Raw genomic sequence first — 19395 nt, 5'->3', positions numbered from 1 at the left:
TCGACTCCTAGTTCGCTCGGCGCTCGTGCGCCCGAATATGGCTGACATAGCCGATCTTGGAGGTGAACCTCCGCGCACATTGAGGGCACGTGAGAACACCAGCCACATAGTGGTAGTGAATGGAAGCAGGCTGGCGCGCTTTCAGGTCATCGCGTTTAGCGTCGAGGTCAACTTTACGTTGCTCCTCGAAACCATGCACTTTGTCATGGACCAGCCTGCGCCACTCAGGACGTTGTGCTGCCAAACCTTCCCACTGAGAGGGCTCGATGTCGCATCTTTTCATGTGTCGTTTCTGAACATCTTTGTATCGGAGGAGTTGTCCGCCAAGTTTCCGCTTACCTTCCTCTAGTTCAGAAAAAAAGATGCGCTTCGCCACTCTCTCCTCCGCCATACGCGATACGTGACCGCACCACCGAAGCTGTCGACGCATTAGGTAAGCCTCTATTCCACCGACCTTGGCTCGTCGCAGAACTTCGGTATTTCGCACTCGGTCAGACCATTTGATGTTCATGATCTTACGCAAGCATTTGAGGTGGAACCGGTCTAAGGTACGAATGTGATGACGGTACACGCACCACGTCTCGGAAGAGTATAAAAGGTTTGGCAGCACAACCGCCATGTACACAGAAATTTTGGTGGCCAGTTTTAGGTCATGCGAGCAGAAGACCTTGGAACACAGTTTCCCAAACGCTGCAGCTGCAGCGCCGATCCTGCTGTTGATCTCAGCGTCAAGGTCACACTTCGATGTTATAGTGCAACAACAAATAATATGGTGTACCGAACTATTTGAATACTTTGGATGCTAACTCTACCTACTATGTACTATATGAGGCTGACATGTACAGTCGACGTCAAAAATATGTTTACACTTTTGCACCTTACCCCTTTGTAATAAGGCGACAAATGTAAACATATCTTTGACGTCGACCTATAAGGATAGATCATTTCATTAATTTAATTTCAAGAATACTATATAATCTATAGGAGGATTTAGTGTTAGACTTTAATACCCTGGAAGGAGTAGCTTTGGCCCCACCCGAAAGTTGCCTCAGCTGCTCGTATATTTAGGCATAATGATACAAAATGACCTATTTGGAAATATTTATTCAAAATGAAATTTATTCACAGGGGCTAAAGTTACTCTCCACACCAACAGATTCAAGTACCGATGTGCAAGTTGCGGAAAGTTTCCAAAAAGATTTAAAAATTCTCGAAAAGTTCTGGATTATCCGATCCTCATAAAAATATGCGGAGATTCCGAAAACATTCCACGTGGAAGATTCGCAACTTTTGCAATATTTCCGATGGCACATCAGTATATTGAAGATACATTTTCGTAAAACATTAACTGATGTATTCCCGGTTGTCCCCGCCGGATACAGATGGGAACAGACGCTTCATGTAAATCATTCCCATCTGTCCCCGCCTCCTGCATGGCAGCGGTCCCGTGGGGCGGGGTCAAATGGGAACACAGGGGGCCGATTTTTGAATTTCGAGCGTTCGATTTCGTCACTCGAAAATCGGTGGAAAACAGCGAAATATTAATTATTGAAATACGAGCGATAGAAATTTAGAATCGAGTGGTATTGACCACACGTTTTCAATTCTATTAGTAGAATTTATATGCCGGGTACTGGAGATATTACTGAACGAAATACTCGAAATCAAGCGGTCGAAATTCTAAAATCGGCCCCCAGTACATTAACTGCATTTTTCCTTAGAACAACATAAGGTACCTATGAACGTTCATAGTTAAATAGTAAACGACATTGCGATAATTTTATTTGTGATCAATATTTTCGTATTAAAAAATATTAATTACGATCATTCATTAATCATTAAATCATTACCTATTCAAATACATGGTTCGCATTTTAACCAATTGGAAATATCATTTTTTATCAAATAATTAATGTCAAAATCAGATATTTATAAAAACATAACAGATATAATATTATAAATTAATAATACTAGGTGTCTAACCTATTTGTTCATTTGTTACTTAATTATAGCGATAGCATTTTTATTGACATTCAAATTCAAACGTAGGAAGTAAGCTTAGTCGGCAGTAACTAGTCTTAAGCACTGATATCTCTGAAATAGTCAAATAGCCAGTTTATGTGTGAATTCACATTAAAATCAGCATGAAACGTAATCTACAATTACTCGTTGGTATCAATATTTCCCGTTCAGCCATCTAAACTTTCTTTTTATTCGGAAAATGGTCCCGTACGGCCAAGAAGCTCCCGCGGAGCTTCTTGGCCGTACGGGACCATTTAGTCTGATCTATTTTGTCCGTATACGATGTATAAATAAAATTATATCATAAAACAAATATTATGAGGTACATATTCGTTACAGCCCCAATAATTAGAATTAAGGTAACTTCTGTACAAGGTGGAAAGAAGTTGATAACTCGAGATATTTGAACTTAAAATAAAATCACATAAATTTCAAGTTTTATCGCCATTTATCAACTATTTCCCGCCGTGTACGGAGTTACACGTGCATAATTTTATCATCATTGCGTTATTGTAACTTATTAGAGAAGAGCTTAGTGATATTAAAAAAAGGTATCAATAAATAAAGGCGCGGTAATACTTATGCATAATATCTTTTCATTATTTATTTTATTCCATAAACGATTGGAATCCCCAGCCGACTCGACCCACCCATTTCATACTCACTTTCCCTTCGATCAAAACTCGCACACTTCTCTGTCATTCAAATAGCATTAACTCAATAAAAAAAATCATAAATGTTCTCTAGCCTACTTTATTTTACATTATTCCATAGGTTACACGGGTCCCGCAAAACAAATGTTACATTAAAATTTGAGTCCTAGTACAAGAGGTACCGATATAATATTAAGAGTTGTTAGACAACACCAAATTATAATTATTTAAAAATACATTTATACAAGTCGGAACCAGTCTTCATTGTCTTCCATAATTAAATTGTCAATGACAAGCTTGTTTTAGAGTAAGCAAATAGCAGTGTTCGCTTTTCAGAAATCGTGCGAGTATAATTCGAAAACAACGCAATTTTAGAGCCCTTGTAGCGTAGCTTATTTTTTGATCAAGCTGTATTATATGTATCAATTCATCATACAAACCTAAAGCAAGAGTTGATGACTGAAACTTATTAATTCTGTTCTAAAGCTACCTACATACTGATTACACAGCACTTGGTAACGTATCAATTCCATATGCTGCAGAAAATATAATTAACCCAAAAAGACTTGCGTTCCTGCTATTCTTATATCCGTACATGGCGGGAAGAAGTTGATAACTCGAGATATTCTAGTGAAGGAATTTGAACTTAAAATACAATTACATAAGGTTAAAATTTCTTCATTTTTTCCTCGCCAGATATCAACTTGTTCTCGCCGTGTACGGATATATTAGATATACGGTCTGCAACTGGCCGTGTAGCCAAGATGCCGATCGCTTACGCTCCGTAGCGATTGAAACATAACTGTCACTGTAGCACAAATATGGAAGAGTGATAGAGACATAATGCTTTTCGTTGTCGAAGCGATAGCGATTGTAACCTTGGCTAGGCCGGCTGATGCCCTAACTTTGATAAGTACAAATCTAAATAAAGTTGTATGACAAACTACGGTAAGAAAATAAGAAACATATTATAAAGTGACCAGATGTCTTGATTTCATTTGAGTTATTAAATATTCGATATATAAATAAATAAATAAATAAACGAGAAACATGTATACTATTATGCTCCTTTTCTTACTATGCCTGCACGTAACGTTTTTTAGAATTGAAACATGATATGATACGATTGATTTTCATTTTACCAAAGTATTTATAGAAAAACAAAATTACAAGTATTTTATTCTTACTACAAAGAAAATTATATAGTAAAACATGCTCTTGGTCATTATAGAGGTAAAAGAAAAAGATGAATACTTTTTTTGAACAAGCTAAATCGAGGGTAACGCAAGTCTCTACCCTTTATTTTATTGTCATGGCATCTGGTACAGTCGTCATCAGATATATCGGAGCTGCCAAGGTCCTCAAAAATATATGAACACGCACTCTAACGCCTTTACAATAGAGGCGTGTTCAGATATTCGTGAGCACCATGGCCGCTGAGATATATCTGATGGCGACTGTACTTAATAATTTACATGTACCTACTGCTGCGCTAACCGACATGCATAGTTAAATCGTTTTGTCATTTAAGAATAAACATGTGTATTCAGATGTAAATCCAGTGTTTCCAATCTCTAGAGGAAGACTATTAGTCTTTCTTAACTATTATTTGGCTTACAAAGCTTCAGTCGGTGTGGATTTATGATAAAAATATATACTATTAAAAATAAATATAGTACCAAATCGAAGGCCAAAATTAAAACTGGTGCTATTTTTCCACATATCATTATAGACAGTACATACGTTATTGCTTACTCCTCTTAGTTTTCGCTTCATGATAATACGAACGCTATAAAAACGAATAAAATCCCCTTAAAACTTGTTAGTTGACCATTTAGTAGACCCCATTTCATTGAGACTCACAATCGACCGTTTAAATGTATCTTCGACGGTACCCCAGTGAGCAATATATACGTAAGAACCCGACATACAACCTCCTTAAAAGATATAATCATATAACCATCACTAAATTTAATAGTCAAAGCATTCAATAAATTTATACATTTAAAAGATATTTAAACCACATCAACAGAGATCCTTACTATATCATAATAATTTTTTGGTCATTAAGTAGACCATATCAAACCCAAGGAAAATTCATAATTTTAAGCATCCCATAATTTTAAATGTACGTGTATAGGACTATATATATGACAATAGGGTAAAGGGTTATAGTCTTTTGATTTTTAGCTGGCCCCGACGGTAATCCTGTCTATTGTTAAGTAAAACCGCTCGTACATAAAAAAATCGTTCGGTCACTCGCCGGCACTCAGCAACCGTAGTACTGAGTGCCGGCGAGTCGAAGAGACCACACACAGCCTCGCAAAATATTTTTCCATTTGTTCATTTTGAATCTTATTGCAATTTCCATAGGAGTTGTAAGTCAATAACCGGCTAAAGTGACCGAATGATATTTTTATGCACGAGCGGGTTTAGATTAGCCGCTCGGAGCCAGCCACAAATCGAAGGACTATAGTCGGCACCCTCTCTATTGTTGTGGCAACATTGACACCAGTACCAGCAAGAAGTCGGTCGCTCATACACAGCGTCGGGTTGGAAGCAGTGGCTGGAATTATTTTCATCATCATCATCATCATTTCAGCCTATATACGTCCCACTGCTGAGCACAGGCCTCCTCTCCTGCGCGAGAGGGCTGGGGCCATAGTCCCCACGCTAGCCCAATGCGGATTGGGGAATTATTTTACTGATACCTAAATACAATATTTTCTATATCTTAATATATTTTTACCACCAATTAGTGACAATAATACAACGTACCGTCGTAAAACGCATACGTTTGCTGACTGATGAGGCTTTTGTTATAGTTCAAGCTATGCGCCTCTTTTTAGGGTTCCGTACCCGAAGGGTAAAATATAGCCCTGATACTAAGACTTCGCTGTCCGTCTGTGATCAGTACCGTCTTTACCATAAGGGCACACGGGGCCCGTACCCAGGTTTATACAACCATAAACATTGAACATGTAACATCACAATGGCGCCATATGGTCAATGTTACCACAGTTACATGTCCACTCCCAACGATAAGAAAATTGGAAACTACCGTGACATACGCGTAATGCGTATTTCAATCCTGCGAGCAATGTCCTAATGTTAAAATTCTACTACATTCAAGTCTGTGTGTTTTACTAATAGCATTGTAGTGTGGCTGTAAAACTGATTTCATACAAAAATATTTCATATAGTATATGCACCAGCAACAGCAGGTGGCTTCACTACTGCTGCCTTCATTACACGTATCGAGTTTACTTATTCGGTTTTGGAATCAGCTCGCCCTTCAATTGTCAGTATATACAAAAAAACTTCTCTAAAAAGAGCTAAGAAACATTTATCAAACCAAAGAAAAACTACAAAAGATTATTTACATATAAACCGTTTTTGTAGCGCTTTAAATACAAAAGAAGACAGTGACTTATTGACGAGCTGAATTCATAAGCGAATTAGTACCATTACCCACACTGTTAACTGTCTATCTGTGGACCTTATTACAAAAGGCATAAAGTCCACCGATGGATAGTTTATTTGAGTTTTGCTGTTTGTATATAGCAGCGATACAGCTATCGAGCGACAGCGCGTTAGGCAAAGTTAATAAAGCTTATTCAGCCAAGTCGAATTATTCAGTCAGTCAACAAAGCTACTCGGCGTTTGAATGTTACTAGGCCTAATAGTGATGGTTCACTGCACTCGTTGTGACAAGAAAATGTTGGTTTTGGGACTATCACTATAATAGTAAATGCAGACATCTTGGTTACCTAATCACCTCACGCTTCAACCATTCAATTAATTCATACTTGAATGTACACTGTACTTAGCGTGGTATTCCACCTGTCCGATTTCTCAGTCCAATGTGTATTGCGTCTCACATTTTGCTAGATAAAATGAGAGAGTGAGACGCAATGACGAATGACAGATGAATGTGGAATACCGCCCTTAGATAAATATGGTCGACAGAGCAAATGTTTTGAAGAAGCCTAACGCGTGACGGGAAAACATATTGGTCGCCTTAATGTTATATTCTATTGAATCGTGTGCTGAAACAGTTACACGGGCGAGTAAGGGTGATTGCTATAGTTTTTGGCCACCACACAATGGCCACTCCATAGTAAGGCAGAAAAAAACAAGCCAATAGAAGTCTTATTGTTAAGAGTTGCCAATTACTATCAGTCACCTGGGGCCAAATTCGACATGTACAACTGTCAGATTTCGCATCCACGTCAAATCAACAGTTGATTTTATTGCATACTGAGTGAGTGTTGATTCCATCAACGGTGGATAATATCATTTGGTACAACCAAAACTCAACTCTAAACAAAGGGTGGTTCGGTTTGGTTTGCTTGTCACCCTAACTATGGATTGTTAATGTCAAATGTTGACATTGTACGTATTCGAGAACTTATGATTTTTCCCACATCAACGGGAGATCAACACGATACGTCAAACGTCGCTTGTCGAATAGGGGTCCTTATATTAGATATCTAAATAGTTGGTAATTTTGACGTAATAACCACGTCAATAGGTTTTAAATAACTTCTCTACGTTACCAGTCATTGACCAATAATATGCGGCACACGTAATGAATGATTTAGAAAACCAACCGAGAAATAAATTAGATAAATAATAGTAACGATTCTAAATTGTTTCTTATTGGTCAATAGGTTAGGTGATCACCGGCTAATTTTACTGCTTGTATATCGTCGGGTGACAAGCAAAAGTCACTAAGTATCATCAAAAAAATAAAGTAACAATGCACTTTATTACACTTGTAACACGGTTTATTGTCCAATAATTTCAATGGTGTTAGTTAGTGACTTTTGCTTGTCACCCGACGATATCGCCCATGTGATTGCATCAGCCGGGCTAGTACATAATTGGCGCGACAGTTTCTCGCGGCGAGATAGATCCGTCCCTTTTTTGTTAATATAGTTAGAAAAAGACGGGTACTCGGGTAGTCTATCTCGCCGCAAGATACTGTCGTGCCATTCATGTGCTTGGCCTACTGAATTTATAAATTATAATATAGGCACTAACACATTTGTTTTAATTACTTGGCAAAATAAGTCCAAGCAGTTTCAGTATACTAAATTTAATAATGGAATAAATTGTCATGGTTTGAAATAATACTCACTGGAGTTAAACACTGTGGTAACATTTTTGTAGTGTGAAGACGTAGACCATACTAAGGTCACTAATAAGCATACCTCGCAATCGAGCTAGCAAAACCGTAGCAAATGACAGTTGAATGTAAAGGTTAGCGTTCATATGTCATGAATCATCATCATGACTCATGATAACATAGTCACTATTTTTTAAATTTTTAAGTTAAATTTGTGTTTCAGGAAAGTAAATTATTAAATTACTTCTTTAAATTTTTGTTTATTTGATCTCAATTTGTTTACAAATTTGAAATACAAAATAAATTCTATCTACTTATAAAGTAATGATGTGTGTATAGCACAAGGATGTAAATACCTTATTTAGCGTAATGACACGCAAACAGATCTTAAATAATTAATTTAAAACATAGTTTTTGTATTTGACTTAGTAAATACGCATATATGCGTCAACCTTAATGTGCAACTGCTACGGTTTTGCTAGCTCGATTGCGAGGTATGCTAATAAGACTAGTCATGACTAGTGTTGGTTACAGCTCGAGCTCTTTGAGTCCTATAAGATTACACAGGCTCTTATAATTAAGTCGAGTTCGAGTATTAACTCGAGTTCTTTTCAAGACCCCAATCTTTTATAGATATTTAAATTATTTTAAGAGAACTCACAATTAAAAAAAAATATTTCATAGATACTCCATAAAAGATTCGATTCGTGAGTAATACGGGGAATTTTTTGACCGCTGAGTCTCATAAAGAGTCCAGTTTTTTTTTAAATATAGACTCAAAAGACTCGAGTTCCTTTCCAACACTAAATAAGACCGAATATAATCTTAACCAAACCCGACATTCGTAATACCACCGTTAAAAATATCAGAATATGATGCTGTAATTACTTCAAAGATCGTCCCCAAGTATTATTTCTATAAAATTACAAGTCAATCGTCTAAATCAGCGGTCGGCAACCAGCGCCAATCTCTCGCTTGCAGCCCGCGAGCCTCACTGGCTATTTTGTATGTAGTACTGACGATCGACAATGTCGGCTAGTCACAAATATTACCAAAGTGCGGCCCGCGTCATCTTCGTTAATTATTATGTGGCCCTTGGCTGCTAAAAGGTTGCCGACCGCTGGTCTAAATATTAAGATCTGAGCCTAAATGTAAGCCTACTGTTGTTATACTATTTGAATTACAATTGTAAATTGATTGCACAGAGTTTTTATGATGTTAATAAGTTTCCCCTTTTATTTTTAAACTGTTTACGACTCGAGCCGCTGTCGAAAAGTCGTGGTTCCTATCGTCGACCATAATACGAGTATATGTACAAAAAGAACGAATACAAAAACACGCTTAGCAAAATTATTGCACACAAATATGAAAAAATATTGCTTATTCTGAGATGCATCGATTACAATGGCAAATTATTGATCGAGAACACTACGCCGCGAAAGCGCAATATTACATTATATTACAACGTTTACAAAGGCTTGTTAAGTCCTGCATTCACCGTACGCATCACCACGTACACTCTACAGACTTTCCCCCTTATTCATAAACGTTTACTAAAGTTGACAAGCCGATAATAATCGTTTGTCCCTTTCAGACGTATTGGTATTATCGGCTTGTCAACTTTAACAAACGTTTATGAATAAGGGAGTTTATCGCGTGTGCATATCGCATTTAGCCGCGTATTTGTCGCCAGCGACAAAACCGCGTGCTCCCGTGCGAACGCTTTGTAGTTTAGCAAAAATATCGAGTGCTAAAAGGTGTATATTGTGATATAAAAGTGTGGAGGTGTTAAACGCTATACAAGTAGCTGTCGAGCTTGGTCTTGATGGAGGGCTGCGTGAACGGCGAGAACCAGAATATGGAGAAGCGGCCAAAGACCTGCTGGATGTTCTTCCACCGCGACTTGCGCACCCACCGCGCCTGCTCTTTCTTTAGTTGTTCGATGCCCTGTTTTAAACATTGCCGAGTTAAACGTCGATATCAAAACTCAAGAGACATGTTAAGGTGCAGTAGGTTCAGAAAACGGATTTTAAAGTGACGTGGCGCAATTTTGGATCACAATACGTCTGCCATAAATATAATTAGCATTCTTGAGGCCTTTTTCTAGGTACTCCAGTGATTCGAATCCTGAGTTTTTGACTTTGGCTCTGTAGAAAAAAATCACGAACATGATCTATGCAATTAAAAAAATATATATATAATGAATTTTGCGCAAAAGCCAAAAGCTAGGCCAAAAGCTAAACATATAAAAATTATTTCTAAAAATTAGCAATATTACGCTTGAGGAAGCTCAGTGATTACTGATTACTTTTAATATTTTAATGATGGTTGTATTTCGTACATAGCTCATAAACCTGAATTTTTGATATCTTAAAAAGGGGGGGGGGGGGGGGCTACGATATTATTACGTAGGTATTGAAGCCCAGTTATCAATCGTGTTGAATGTGTTCCATGAATATCAACAGACGCATCTTTTAAATTCCCGCATTCGTCTCGCTCGCACACTTACCGTCTCATCGTTCCATATGGCGTGCAACTGCGTGCCGAGCATGACCACGGTGAATATGGCGAACAGCAGCGCCTCCGCTATCAGAAACAGCAACAGAACCACCTGTAACCGCAGGGTTCTACCCCCCTGCCCAGCATCGTCTCGCTCGCACACTTACCGTCTCATCGTTCCATATGGCGTGCAACTGTGTGCCGAGCATGACCACGGTGAATATGGCGAACAGCAGCGCCTCCGCTATCAGAAACAGCAACAGAATCACCTGTAACCGCAGGGTTCTACCCCCCTGCCCAGCATCGTCTCGCTCGCACACTTACCGTCTCATCGTTCCATATGGCGTGCAACTGCGTGCCGAGCATGACCACGGTGAATATGGCGAACAGCAGCGCCTCCGCTATCAGGAACAGCAACAGAACCACCTGTAACCGCAGGGTTCTACCCCCCTGCCCAGCATCGTCTCGCTCGCACACTTACCGTCTCATCGTTCCATATGGCGTGCAACTGCGTGCCGAGCATGACCACGGTGAATATGGCGAACAGCAGCGCCTCCGCTATCAGGAACAGCAACAGAACCACCTGTAACCGCAGGGTTCTACCCCCCTGCCCAGCATCGTCTCGCTCGCACACTTACCGTCTCATCGTTCCATATGGCGTGCAACTGCGTGCCGAGCATGACCACGGTGAATATGGCGAACAGCAGCGCCTCCGCTATCAGAAACAGCAACAGAACCACCTGTAACCGCAGGGGTTCACATTATACGGTGTTCTTAGGATTCCGTACGTCTGTTCAGTCTGTCACCAGTGTCTCATGAAACGTGATAGCTGGGCAGTTGAAATTTTCACAGATGATGTATTTCTGTTCCCGCTATATCGGATAGAAATATAAATAGTAGGTGAGTTGACCGATGGCGTCACGATGTAATGTTTCATATAAATTCCATATTAGCAAATGACAGTTGTAAAGAAGTTGACAGTTCTAAAAAAGTAACTGATTTGACTAGTAAGAAAATACCCTAAGTGCACAGAATAAGTAATAGTATTATCATACAGAACGGACACGCACCGCCCCGCCCCGACTCGGATTACCTCGCCCCGCGACTGAGTTCTGACGGACTCCTGACATACTCTCAGTTCGGCTAGCAACGCCGCGGCGCGATGACGCAACGTTCAAAATGCCGATGTATTTTGCGATGTATGGTTGTTTTTCAAATTCACGAAATAAAGAACATTTATTTTTATTATACATAGGTATATTAAAAAGTAGCGTTTTGTAATTATTTATATTTAGTCCACGCTAATTGTGTATCGACAATTCGACATGACATTTTTGGTAATTTTTGCCGCACCATACTTTACGTAATATTTTACGGCCTTTACGGGTTACGGGTGAGTTCGCATATACGTTCAAATAATATTAGCTGTGACCTGTGAATAGAAAAGTTTATTATAGCAAGGATCTAGGAGAAAATACCATCTTGTAAATTATGTTTGTTTCTTTAATTTTAGGAATAAAAATGTTTGATATTTACGTTACGAGTACAACGATAACGCTCCGTGAACTCAAAAACATGTAAATAGTAGCCCTAAGCGACTTACTCACACAATGACGCGTGTACAGACGTGCCGTTCACACATATACACGCAAACGAGTTTTGATGTATGGCGTGTCCGCCCTGTGCTAAGTGTGAGGTAAAATGACAGTCCATTTCCAACGACAGCAGCACTACCATTCATTTTACTATGGAAATTGACAAATACACCGACGGGTTCGTACTAGTAGTGCAGCTGCGGACAGAAATGGAATGTTGACAGTCCATTTCCAACAACAGCTGCATTACTGTTCATTTTACCATTTTACTATGGAAATTGACAATAACAGCGACGCGTTCAGTACTAGGAGTGCAGCTGCGGTTAGAAATGGAATGTTACCATTACCCTTTAAAGTGTACGCACCGTGGCGGGCGGCGAGTAGGTGCTGCAGTCGCGCCACTCGTGCCGTATGCACGTCACGAACTGGTACAGCGACAGCGCCAGCGAGTGGATCGATATCGCCGCGATGTAGAACTGTAACAACACATCCATACAGATAATAATCGTTTGTCCCTTTCCATCATATCGATACGTCGGTAAGGGACAAACGATTATTATCGGCTTGTCAACTTTAGTAAACGTTTATGAATACAACAACACATCCATACATTAGCCCCCTTATTCATAAACGTTTACTAAAGTTGTCAAGCAGATAATAATCGTTTGTCCCTTTCCATCATATCGATACGTCGGTAAGGGACAAACGATTATTATCGGCTTGTCAACTTTAGTAAACGTTTATGAATAAGGGGGTACGAAGCGGAGCTTAGAGCAATTATTGAAGAGAAAACTTCTTCAGCAACGCTGTGCACTTTTTGTGATGGAGAAAAAATGTTAAAACACGCGACAGGTCACGTGACCGACAGATTGAAAATTCGTAAGACGGACACGTGACCTGATAAAAAAACTGTTACAATGTCATTGAGGTTTCACTTCTGTAGGCACTCCCGGCGTGCAACCCGTTGTTTTGTTCATGAAACCGATGCGAGTGTTGCCAACTTGGCATAAATGATGCCAGATCTGGCATATTTTCAGTCGCTTTGGCATCAAAATTGTCCATTAAGCATCTGGCATATTTCTTAGCATAATTTAGTCTAAGCCAAGTTTGCACCAACTTGGCAGCAACAATATGCGCCAACGCCTTATGTGGTTCATATTTTCATATGAATTTTGACTTTTGTGGACGGATGATGGACGTCGACGGAATATATAAAGTTGGTCAAGCAGATCTTGTCAGTAGAAAAAGGCATTTAAAAATGTATTTGTTTTAAGTGTCTAATTTCAAGTGATATTTTAGAATTTTTGTTAGCATATTTCAAAAAACTTTGGCATAATTTTGGCAAATCTAGACATTAGTCTAGCATTTTTTCAAAATCCGAGTTGGCAACACTGACCGATGCTGCCAAAACAGGGGTGCGGGGGACGTTGGTAGCACAGCATATTCTTTCACCGTCTGGCGTTCAAAAGGTTAAGCTTTAAATTAACCGAAAGACCTCAACTGACGCACGCGACTACAGGCTATTATCAACCTTAGTGCATTCGGACAAGGTTCACGATGACACACACGATAGGCGTGGCGTGCGTGTCCACTGACCGTGAAAAGCACGAAGTACTTCTGGTTGTTCTCTCCCACGCAGTTGTTGACCCAGGGGCAGTGGTGGTCCATCTTGCGTATGCACCGCTGGCACACCGAGCAGTGGTGCGCGCGCTCGGGCTTGATGCTGCAGCACTTGGTGCACTTGAAGATGACCTGGCCCTCGCGGAAACTCATCTGTTTGATTATCTTCTTGGTCGCGTTGCCTTTTGGTACCGCGCCCTGGAACGTTATAAGCAGAGTTTAGGCAGGGGTGCGAAACTCCTGACTTCGGCCAAACTCGGCTCCGCTCGGCTCAGCATTGCTCCGAGCAATTATTATAATAGGTTTGGCACCACTAGACTTCCTTTTGCGTGCACGACCACAGATAAGATAATCACTTGAATTTTGACAACCTTAAATAGCTGAAAGGGATAGTGGTTTATATTAGAAAGGGATAGCATAATTTCGACCCTGAACCGCTGTCAAACTTCAGTTTTGTAGGAAGTTTCCTTTCTGTACGGCAGTACTATTATTTATTCTGTGGTTTAGATTTAGTTTTATTATAACATAGGCAATGCTGCATGCTCAGATGGGGCTCAGATCAGTTTGTGATACTTTATTTTTCACTATGTTTTTTCTATGTCTATTATCTGTGTGTTTACGAATAAAAAACTATTCTATTCAATAGTATGAATACTGAATAGGGAATGGGACACGGTAGGCTGTCATTTGAAACATATTGTAACGGCTTAGTATAGTAACGGGTATAGTAACGTAGTAACGGGGTAGTATGGTTTGTATATTATACTAACAATACAGCGGACGTCTTTCGGCTGATATGATGACGACACGTTATCATAGTAATAAATTTGGAAAATGATACCCTTCAAACCGCTGGACCGATTTCCATCAAACATAGCTGAGAACCACCACAAGGAAACTCGCTTTCACGTGAAAAAAACCGCATCGAAATCGACCCATCCATTGGAGAGCTACGACGCCACAGACAGACAGACAGACATTGGCGTCAAACATTTTACACCCCTCTTTTTGCGTCGGGGGTTTATAAAACTAAGACCTGGCTGGCTGGGGTGCGCAGGTGGCCTAGCGATAAGAGCGTGCGACTTGCAATCCGAAGCTTGTGGGTTCAAACCCCGGCTCATACGAATGAGATTTCAGAACTTATGTACAAAATATCATTTCATATTTACCAGTCGCTTTTTGATGAAGGAAAACATCGTGACGAAACCGGACTAATCCCAATAAATAAGGCCTAGTTTACCCTCTGGCAATCTAACCTCCCAACCCAGCAGTCGCTTTCGTAAAAACTAGTGCCTACGCCAATTCTTTGGATTAGTTGCCAAGCGGACCCCATGAGCCGTGGCAAAATGCCGGGAGTATGTGAGGAAGAAGATGGTTTATAAAAGTAACAAGGAGCATTCCACGGGCTGTCCCGTACAAACGCATTTTATTTCTTGTGTTGTGACTTTTTTTTCGGCATTTCAAGCAGGCGATTATTTTTCTGTGCATATTTTTGACCATTTGTCATAGAAAAGGAAACTCTTATAACTACAAATCTTCAGAAAATTCGCGTTTGTACGGGACAAACGGTAGACAATTTCATGGAATGCTCCACAAGCAAGTAGCGTAGTGTAAGATACCGGGTCCGTGAAGTCGCTTTTTGATGAAGGATAACATCGTAACGAAACCGGACTAATCCCAATAAGGCCTAGTTTACCCCCTGGGTTGGAAGGTCAGATAGCAGTCGCCGTCGTCGTCGCAAATTCTTGGGATTAGTTGTCAAGCGGTTCCATGAGCCAAGAGAAAGATGATGGTTTATAAAAATTATAAAAGTAAGAAGAAAGTAGCGTAGTGTAAGTTACCGGGTCCGTGAACATGGTGCGGAGATGGCTCGCGAACGCCAGGAAGGCCAGGCTCTGGAACAGTAATATGTTGACGTAGCTGTAGAGCGGGTAGGCCGACACCGCGGGCAGCAGCATCACCATCATCACCACGAACTCCGCGTATAGGATCAGCATCCATGTTAGCACCGCGCATATTATACCGCATATGTCCTGAAGCAAAAAAATTATGTGTGCATTCTTTGAAAGAAACAAAATTTCAAAAAAGTTAGTTTGATATTACTCTCGAAACTATACTAGGTACCGATCACAAACTCAATGAGGTTGCGTTTTTTATCACACATTTCCATAGTCATGTTCGGTAATACATTTTTCTAAATAACTATATCCAAAAACTTTTCCTGCTCATATCATAACCACAAGCCCTTTTGAGTTTAATGAAATGAGTTCATAGAAAAGAAAATAACTTAAGATTGAAACTAGGCTAGAAGCTAGAAGTATACAGTAACGTACTTTCACATTTTAGAAACAAGTGCTCATGATCAGCTTGCACATGCTCGTGATCAGCTTGATGGTATTAGAGTTAGACCAAGAGAAGTCTGCAACGTTTTTGATAGCACACGCAGTGCAGGTGTTATTTTGTACGTCATAAATTTGTACGTCACACGTCACACTGGGTGGGGACTTCCGAACTGAAGCGTATAATGTCCCCTCTACGCTATCGGCGATAGGCGAGCACGATATTGTAGAGGGCATACTCGGCAGTCCCCGCCATCGTCTATCATCACCTATGACCCGTGAGTTGTCGGTTTTTTGGGCACACCTCAAAGGGATTCCCCAGGTGGTTGCTTGCATGATGATCTTGCCGATGACACTGTCAACGATCATCACCCATAGTGTAGAGGAGGCATAAAGTACCTTAATACACCAAGCCTTGCCGCCGCAGCAGCGGTTGTGCATGTCGCGGTTGGGCCGCGTGAGGCCGGCGCGCTCCGGGTCGATGTCACATGGACTCTCGAGGTCCTCCTCGTCTGAACTCACGAACATCTCGCGGATCATAGTCCCAGACCTACAAATTTAAAAAGTTAGCTTTTTTCTTTACCATCTATAGAGCGACCGCCTATGAGTCCTCGCTTGCGCGGTACCGGGGCGACGGGGTGGGACGACTAAGGGTGGCGGGGAAGGTGCGAGCGGCAGGCGTACACCCGCCAGGCCAGGCCAGGCCAGGTTTACACTTGAAACTTTTACATAACGTAAGACATTACTTTCTTATTCTAACCTTAAGGTATATATGTCCCTACCACTTACCTTAAAAATTAGTAGTGTAAAAGTGTTTTTAAGCTATTGCATAAAGCAGTAGTGCTTTAGCAATACAAATTTATGTAGCAACATGTAAATTATTATAAATCATCATGTTTCATCATATAATATAAAACACATAAAGTAGGTTAAAAAAAAGGGTCATCAACAAAATATGAATTTACGAAAACGTTTAAATAGTAAGGTATAATAAAAGACAAATAAAAAATGAAGGTTAAAAAAATCTATCAAATGTTACACATATTATTATAAATTATAACAAATAAAAATTAGCGCTGCAGCTTTTAGTGTTAAATGGCAATGAATTCGCTTTGCACAAACTTAAAATTCAATAGTTATCTAATTTTTCTACTCAAATTAAATACCATACTAAAACACGTGAAGTTACTGCACCTTATTAATTAATTAATATGGAAATTTCAGAGGCTATTCCACTCCAAACCTTAATCCAAGAACTTTTGATCAGTCCTACCCATTTACAATCTTTCCATTCTGTTAACCGACATTTTGTAAACTTATTTCAAAGTAGATATTGTAAAGAAGGCCTGCCATGGATCTACAGCTACACAGGCGCCTATTATTAGAACGGCGGAAAATGTGCAGAATGAAGAGCCTTGGTGCACTAAAAAATGACATCTTCTGGTTGTGACCCTCAGTCATGAGAAAACGAGGAAAAGACGGTATTTAAGAATGTTGCTGTTACTATTAGATGCAAAGAATGGAATCCTGTTCTCACAATAAAATATCAAATCGCTAATTGGCAGCAGATCGTCATCACCGTCATTACCGTCAATTACAATTGATAGTCTCAGGCTTCCTCTGACAAGAACAAATGGGCTATGAGGATTTGGATGTCAAATAGACAATAGGGGTAAAAATCCTGTTAAATTTATTTTGGAACATTGACGTCTCAAAGGATGGACCTTACGGGCACTAAAAATGGTACTAGTTCAGCAGTGTCACTCACGAATTCGACTCAATCATGCAGTCTACCGCAACCAGTTGCGATCAATCGCGCGCATGTTGCGAAATCATCAACCAATCGTGCGCATTGGTGTCAGACCGCTGTACTGGCCCCATTCATGCCCCATTCTTATTGCCTGTAAGACCAGTCCTTAGATATACATCAATGCCTTGGAATCACCCAAGTGCACTCGGGATAATTAATATTTTTTTATAGTTTGTTTAGTGGTCATTTTCATTAGCAATGTATGTCCATTAATGAACAAGGCTGCATGTGGATGAAAAAGTAATTTGCACTTTAATTAACAAATATTTATGTTTACTGATATCGCTTACTCTGCTGTATATTGCAACTGGTGGAAATCAATCCAATAGGCATTTAAACATATTTACTGTGACATGGAACTGGGTAAATAGTTATCAAATGAAATAATTTATAGCAAATCAAATATAAACAAAAGTTAAAATTGCATGCAGGTAAATGTGAAGGGAAAATTTACTTTTAAGTTTAATGAGTATAACATTTGATCCCATCACACAAGAAATGAAAATTTAATAAGTATTTATTTAAAAATCTCAAACTGATATGTTAACAAGTTAACTATGTTCAGAAAATTAGACTTTATAGCTTATAGCCCTTAACTAAAGGTATGCCCACCGGAATGATCAGAACCTTATTGCTTGCTTCTATCCAATTAGCGTTCCCTTTTCTCTGATTTACCTGGATTACCAAATGTATTTTGTACTTAGGTTTTCAATAAGTTATCAATGCACAGAACTTTCTACTGGCCAGTATTCTTTTTTTACATGTGTCTTATGTTATAAAAATATTGTTTTGGGTGTAATATAATCTTATTCATTTACAATTATGTTGTGCTATAATTTAATATTCTTAGTAATAACTATGCATTAGGCCCATAAACATCACCTTTAATAATATAAAAAGATGCCTTTCTGCATTATACAAGTTACCTGCTACAAAAGAAGTTTAAATAGCTATCTATTTCAAATAAATAGGCGAAAATATAATTTAACATGAATACACCCTGTATATCATAAATACTTGCTAAAGACAAGGTTAGACACCCTAAACAAATAAAAAAAAACAGTAAACTAACTTCATACAAAAGCCAATTCACTTACCAGTTTTGGATTTATATTTTTCTAAATAACACTATATCCAAAAACTTTTCCTGCTCATATCATAACCACAAGCCCTTTTGAGTTTAATGAAATGACTTCATAGAAAAGAAAATAGAAACTTAACTTAAGATTGAAACTAGGCTAGAAGCTAGAAGTATACAGTAACGTACTTTCACATTTTAGAAACAAGTGAATTTGTAAAAAATCTACGACTTGACTTAAAATTGAAGCAAGTGTATTAGGAATTTGACTTAATTTTCCCTTCAGTCAGACGTATTATTCAAAATCAATAAGTAAAATCGCTGTCTCAACTCGCAACTCAGAACACACAGAGGCATTTACCTCAAAACGAATCAATGATTCTGACAGAGAAAGACTTCGTGGTTTGTATTGGCACACTCGCCCAGTACGTGTGACGTATGTAATATTAACCAATAACACAGCAGCGTTTTTCAATAACCACTAAACTAAGCACTAAACCCACATCATTTTATTTTAACGTTACTCTACAATTTTATAGTTCCAGAGTAATCCTATTACTCTACGCAAAAATTAAAGTAGTGATTACTTTTGCTTAAGTATTTTAAATAAATAATTTCTATTAAAAATTGATGTAAATATGATAAATA

At 39.2% G+C, this 19395-nt stretch overlaps 1 protein-coding gene across 1 annotated transcript; it reads right to left on the bottom strand.

Annotated features, from left to right (window-relative positions):
* Window positions 1-2757: 2757 nt before the first annotated feature.
* LOC134678702 (palmitoyltransferase ZDHHC3) lies at window positions 2758-19216 on the bottom strand. Its single transcript, XM_063537359.1, has 7 exons — window positions 18767-19216; window positions 16259-16409; window positions 15362-15553; window positions 13497-13718; window positions 12266-12376; window positions 10944-11045; window positions 2758-9753 (listed from the first exon to the last, which is right to left on the bottom strand). The coding sequence occupies exons 2-7, from the start codon at window positions 16397-16399 to the stop codon at window positions 9595-9597; spliced, it is 927 nt and encodes a 308-aa protein (XP_063393429.1). The 5' UTR covers window positions 16400-16409; window positions 18767-19216; the 3' UTR covers window positions 2758-9594.
* Between the last annotated feature and the right edge of the window lie 179 nt (window positions 19217-19395).

Source organism: Cydia fagiglandana, chromosome Z (genome assembly GCF_963556715.1).
Source record: "Cydia fagiglandana chromosome Z, ilCydFagi1.1, whole genome shotgun sequence".
Classification (NCBI taxonomy): Eukaryota; Metazoa; Arthropoda; class Insecta; order Lepidoptera; family Tortricidae; genus Cydia; species Cydia fagiglandana.
Note: the sequence above shows the minus strand (reverse complement) of the source record. Positions and strands in the feature narration are given on the sequence as shown.

Bases quoted from the DNA above. Each gene is read 5' to 3' on its own strand.
- LOC134678702 (XM_063537359.1), bottom strand. From the start codon at position 16,399: ATGATCCGCGAGATGTTCGTGAGTTCAGACGAGGAGGACCTCGAGAGT. The intron at 13,719-15,361 runs GTAACTTACACT...ATAACGTTCCAG, and splicing joins GCACCATGTTCACGGACCCG to GGCGCGGTACCAAAAGGCAA. The intron at 9,754-10,943 runs GTAAGTGTGCGA...TGTTTAAAACAG, and splicing joins CCATATGGAACGATGAGACG to GGCATCGAACAACTAAAGAA.